Source organism: Myotis lucifugus, unplaced genomic scaffold (genome assembly GCF_000147115.1).
Source record: "Myotis lucifugus unplaced genomic scaffold, Myoluc2.0 scaffold_8973, whole genome shotgun sequence".
In the NCBI taxonomy this organism is placed as follows: domain Eukaryota; kingdom Metazoa; phylum Chordata; class Mammalia; order Chiroptera; family Vespertilionidae; genus Myotis; species Myotis lucifugus.
The window spans coordinates 203-6,213 of NW_005880021.1; the positions used below are offsets into that span (position 1 = coordinate 203).

At 58.5% G+C, this 6,011-nt stretch overlaps 1 protein-coding gene across 1 annotated transcript; it reads right to left on the minus strand.

The window, feature by feature from the left end:
- Positions 1–624: 624 nt before the first annotated feature.
- Positions 625–5,708, minus strand: ALLC (allantoicase; the record flags this gene model as incomplete). The annotated part of the gene is made up of 5 exons (XM_006109377.3): positions 625–883; positions 2,171–2,279; positions 2,770–2,843; positions 3,172–3,327; positions 5,576–5,708. Coding segments are annotated over 5 exons (681 nt in total), but the record flags the coding sequence as incomplete, so codon positions are not given.
- Between the last annotated feature and the right edge of the window lie 303 nt (positions 5,709–6,011).

A 6,011-nucleotide genomic window follows, 5' to 3' on the forward strand; every position in this document is an offset into this window, starting at 1 on the left:
GCGGGCACATCCCCAGTGGGGGGTGTGCAGGAGGCAGCTGGTCGATGTTTCTCACTCATCGATGTTTCTAACTCTCTATCCCTCTCCCTTCCTCTCTGTAAAAAATCAATGAAGTATATTTTAAAAAATATGTCATTAAGTGGACAAACTGATAAGAAGTGGCCGTGGTGCCCAGCGCTGCCCCCAAGCCTTGCCTGGAGCCGCCCTCACCCTCAGCCCTGCCCACAGGGCCCCTCCTCCTCGGTCAAAGGAGGCGCCAGCATCTCAGGCCCAGCCCTGGGTGCACCCCGTTACGGCTTCCCGGAAGCTAGTCACCCCCTGAGGGTCGTGTAGTGAGAAACATGGCTCTGCAGACGGGGAGGGAGGGAGGGAGGGAGATTCTTTGTACGCGATTTACAAAATGTGATTGTTAGATGTGCAAAGCTATGAAGAATGGCTATTCTCTTCAGGGAGAGTGGAAGGGAGAGGGACAGACAGAGAGAAACATCGACGTGAGAGAGAACATCGATTGGGTGCCTCCTGCAGGGGCCTGACCAGGGCCCGGGCCAGGGAGGGGCCTGCAGGAGCCCGTGCCCTTGATGGAGTTGACCCCGGGACCCTCTCCACTGAGCCGCACTGGCCAGGGCTGGAGCCCTGCCTCTTACCACATAAACGCACAGCTGCGTGCGTGACGGCTAAAGTGGGCGGGAGGCCTGGCCGGACGGGCTGGGGAACGGGTGCGGGAGCCGGGCCCGAGGCGGCCACAGCCGGGTCCTCACCTTCGTGGCCGGGAGCAGCGCCTTCCACCGGTGGCCTGGCAGGTCCCACTGCTGCCGGGCCATGTCCTCCTCCTCCTGGGCCGTGAGGATGCAGCCGTCCAGGCGGCAGCTGGCGGGAGCGCTGCCTGTGGGGACAGGAGAGGGGCTTTCCCACTCGGCACTGGCCCAGGGGCTGAGCATCGGCCCTGCACCCGGAGGTCGCGGTGCGGTTCCCGCCGGGGCTGCGGGCTCGGTCCCCAGTGGGGGGCGGGCAGGAGGCAGCTGATGGATGTTTCTCTCCCATCACGGATGTTTCTATCTCTCTCTCCCTCTCCCTTCCTCTGTCTCCAAAATCGATTTGAAAAACATATTTAAACACAAAACAGAAACATTCTCAGAGAGACAAAGCCCAGAGGGACGGGACCAGGAGGGAGGGGGGAGGGGGGAGGGGAACATCGCCAACAACATTGTGATAAGTTTACACGAGACGCTGGTGGGGCCGTCACACGGCAAAGCCATGAAGTGTCAAATCTGCACCGTCCGCCCTGAGCTAAGTAACCAGGAGAAGACGGCGCCAACTGCTCTTAAATAAACACATTTTCTTAAAGAGCTTCTGTCCGGAGGCCCCAGAACACCCCTCCGTCCCCCAGAACGCGGTCCCGTCGGACTTCCCGGCTGACCGGCCTCCTCTCTGCCGTGGACGGCGATGCTCCTTCGGCTGCGCCGCCGTGACGCGCTGTTAATACGTGAGCCGGCCCTTTAAGGCCAGGCAGCCGCAGTGGACATGAACCGCCACCATGTACTCAGACGACGAGACGATGGCGAGACACGGCGCTGATCCAACTGGCACCTGACAGCCCTGGCGGGGGAGGCGCCATCCCGTGCACCGCAGGGTCTCGGGTTCGATTCCCGTCAGGGCACATACCCCGCTTGTGGGTTTGATTCCCAGTCGGGGTGCATACGGGAGGCAACTGACCTGTGTCTCTCTCTCTCTCTCCCTCTCTCCCTCTCTCTCTAAAATCAATAAAAACATGTCCTCGGGTGAGGATTAAAAACATGTATTTACCAACAAATAACAGAGGCTGAGTAACCTCTTCTGAACTTTCTTAAATAATGACACGTGAATATATAGAACATCAGGGGTGCTGGTCCAAATATTTTTTTTTACTATGGAAGTGAACAAATTTTAAAATCTGTAGCTCCTTTGTCCTAACAGTCAGCCTCGAGAAGAAATGGTCACCCCTCCCCCCTTATCTGCCAGGACGCCCCCCTATCAGAGGGCACCTCCATCCCGGGCCTCCATCCTGAGCCTCCATCCCGGGCCTCCATCCCGGGGCCTCCAGTCTCAGGCCGACGCTCTATCCACTGAGCCACACTGGCTAGGGCCCTGGGTCAGGCCGATTAACCGCATTTCCTCGTGACTTTACATTTACCTTCAAAATGCGTCGTGTCGATTTCCACTTGGGTCACCACTCCAGGGTGTGAGAGGCGGAAAACAGCCCACTCGCCCCCGAGGACGAGGAGGGCGCCGGTCTCGTCGCTCTGGAATCCAAGGGGACACGCGTGAGCCCGCGGGTGCCACGCAGAGCCCGCCCCGAGGCCGGCGGGAACCGTGTGGGCGGGAACCGTGTTACTGCCTCACTTCTCACTGTGAAATGGGCTCTAGGACCCGGGTTGTCAGCCGCCTCTGCGTCTGCTGCCTCCTGGCTATTTCTCAAATGCCTCACGCGGCCGAGTTCACTGGGAGCCGTAATGTCTATACATTCCCAGCATGCTCTTCTTCCCTTTTTTATTTTGGCTAATCCTCCCCTAAGGATATTTTTTCCATTGATTTTTAGAGAGAGTGTGAGGGAGGGGAGAGAGAGAGAAACATCCGTGTGGGACACACGTCGACTGGTTGCCTCCCGCATGCGCCCCCACCAAGTGCCCCGGCCAATGTGCCCTGGAGCGGAATCGAACCCGAGACCCTTCAGCCACGGGCCGAGGTAGGCGGTTTCCTCGCTGTGAAGCTGCGAGCGGCCGGGGCCCTCACCTGCAGCACGGGCGGCCTGTCGGGCCTCCTCGCGGTCACCCAGCCGTCGGCCGCGGACGCGGGCTGCCCGACGCCTGCGGGAAAGAGCGCAGTGAGGGCGGCCTGATCTTAACGGCAAGGACCGCCCACGGGGAGGGAGCCGGCCCGGCCCTGCTGCCCGCCTCTCCCCTTCAGCTCGTGTTCCAGCCAAGTCCCGAGCGACCCGGGTGAGGGGTTATCCGTTTCCTTTCAGACCCGCTGCTTAAGCCGGAACCACGCTACTGACCTCCCATCGTAAGGGCACCAGGCCCCACAGACGGATGCTTGGCCGCATCCACGGCAGGGGGCCCCTCACACCACACTGGGGGGCTCCCCTGGTGCCCAGACACCCAGATAAACGCCAGCCCTGGGGTGTCTCCTCACCTATCATCTTGTTGGGGTGCCCGAAATGGGCGTTACTGAACCCCACGCAGGCGCCCCCACTGGCCATGGCCGCCAGGTCCACCGGCTCTTTGGGGTCGGCGGATGCCCAGTCCTTGTGTCCCACGCCGTATACCCGGAGGCGTGCGACCCCACCGTCTGGAAGGGAAGGGGCGCCCGTCAGCTCGTCGTTGGAACAGCAGCCGTTCGAGGCTCAGAAACCACAAAAGCCCTCACACCCCCAGCCTCGCTCCTGCGCTGCCAGGGCCGGAGCCCCCGCCCCCTCTCCAAGGCCTCGGTGCCCTGCGGTCTCCCCTGGCCTGGCGCGGCCTCAGAGAGGCCCCCTCATGCTCCAGCGCCGTCTCCTGCCCTCGCCTGGCCCCTGCCTGCCTCCCAGGTGGGGTGTCACCGCGCCCCCCTCCCCCCCATGCCACACGGTGACTCCAGAGCCTCCTATGAAGCGTCCAGAATCCTCAGATCCCTCCAGACAGAACGCGGTGCCGGCTGCTGGGCGGTGGCGGGCGGGCGGGTAGGGACGGGCGTGGGGTTTCTCTCTGAGACGATGAAGATGTGCTCTGCTGCCTCTGGGGCGGGCGACACGTGCACTACACGCTCACACCGCACACGACGAGCCCTGCATTGCCCGGTTTGATGGGCGAATTGCTCGGTGTGTGACTGACAGTACAGCTGCTATGGAGTAAAATGAGTGAGGGTTTTGTACACCCTCCCAGCGCTCACACTCCTGTGCAATCGATGCTTAGAGGCCCGGCCTCACACAGCTGGTTCCCTCACATCCGACGTGACCGGATCGCGTCTGACCAGTCCCGGTGGATGAGGCCTAACAGGAGAACTTCCCGGAGAACAAAAGGGCAAACGCTAACCCTAATGTGCTGAGGTCCCAGTGACCAAGAAAGAAAAGGTGACGCCCGGCCGGCCTGGCTCAGGGGCTGAGCATCCACCGAGGAACCAGCAGGTCACGGCTCGACTCCCGGTCAGGGCACAGGCTGGGTCCCCAGTGTGGGGCGTGCGGGAGGCAGCCGGTCAGTCATTCTCTCTCATCACTGATGTTTCTTTCTTTTTTAATTTTTTTTTTTTTATTGATTTCAGAGAGGAAGGGAGAGGGAGAGAGAAATAGAAACATCAGTAAGAGAGAGAATCATTGATCAGCTGCCTCCTGCACGCCCCCCACTGGGGATCAAGCCCGCAACCCAGGCACATGCCCTTGACCGGAATCGAACCCGGGACCCTTCAGTCTGCAGGCTGACGCTCTATTACTGAGCCAAACCAGCCAGGGCTGAGGTTTCTTTTTAACAGCTGAACATTGTAATTGTCTTGGGTGCTATATCTCAGAGGAGCACAGGACAGGAATTTTGTTCCAACCAGAGTCCGGGTCTCACTTTGAGGGAAAGTACCCAATAGCTATGAGAAGAAAGAAAGCGCACAGGGGACACACTAACCCAGCTATGCGACTCTGAGCAAGTCCTGTCCCCCTTCTGAACCCCACCTCCTCCTCTAGCCACCAAGAATTTGGGCCCAACACTTTGTAGGAATTTGTTGAATCTTTGGAGATAGACTCAGTTTCCCGCCATGAGCTTTGTCTAGAGTGGAGCTATTACTTTTCCCCTGTAAAGGTCTCTTGAAATACAAGAACATCATTTAAAAGTGAGATCTTGCTGTGGATGGATATGTTCCAGTATTAGATGAAAAGGGGAATAAAACCACATCCATTTAGAATCTGACAGAGGACCAGGGAGGAGAAAGCCCTCTTGGTCTAATGACAGGACTAAATCGGGTTCTGTTTCAAGTTGCCATTGAATTTCTGAGTTCTTTAGAAGGAAGTAAAACAACATCAAAAGAGAATGATGTGTATGACGGATTAATTTCCAGAGCATTCACAGGTGCCATTTATGTAGCAAATCTTCCTTCCTGACTTGTTTTCAATTTTCAGTGGAGGGTTATGTTAAAGCAAATAGAGGAACCTGGTTTTTGAGCCTCAAGAACCTCAACAAGGGGTCCTAGATGAATGTGGCAGAAAAAAAAGGTGAGTGAAACCCTCAGCTTTAAGCCCTAAAAAAAAAGAGAGGAGAAGAGTGCAGATTGGTTTGGCTCAGTGGATAGAGCTTCGGCCGAGGGATTGAAGAAGGGCCTGAGGTTCAAATGCAGCCAAGCGGGGGAGGGGGGGGGGGGGCGGGGGGGGATTTTTGCCTTTTCCTCCCTCCCTCCTCCCCAGAGGCAAGGGGGGAGGAGGGGGAGCGCCGCTGGGGAGGAGGGAGGGAGGGAGGTGCTGCCCTGAAATCAGTAAGAGTATTTTTTTAAAGAAAGGGGGACTGCATTGACGGTTTTGAACCTGCCGACGGACGTTGAGACGCGGAAGCAAGGGCCGTGGAGATGGCCGCGCCCCGTTCACCTGGGAAAATGTTGAGTCTGACGTGGGTCCATTTCTGCTGGGAATTAACCAGGAAGTAGTTGTGGCCGGAAGCAGGCTTCCCCAGTCTCAGCTCTGTCCTGGGAACCAAGTAGTCCCAGTCGCCGGACTGCAGCTGTGGGAGACGGGCAGCGTTAGCCGGGGTGCCGGGAGCGGGTCCCTCCCAGGGCTGGGGGGGGGGGGTCTCTATGATGGAGGCTCGTGAGCTCTTTAATAAAAATAGTAACGGAGGTCAGGGCCGGGGTGATGGACACCCAAACACAGCCCCGGGGCGGCGGCTGGGCAGGGAGGGTGGGGATGAAGGCCCAGGCCTGAGCCCCCCATGCCTTCCCTAGAGCAGTGGTTCTCCACCTTGGGTGTCCATACAAAACCCCTCGGAATCTTTTTGATATCATGAGTCCCTGCCCCCTCTTTTTGG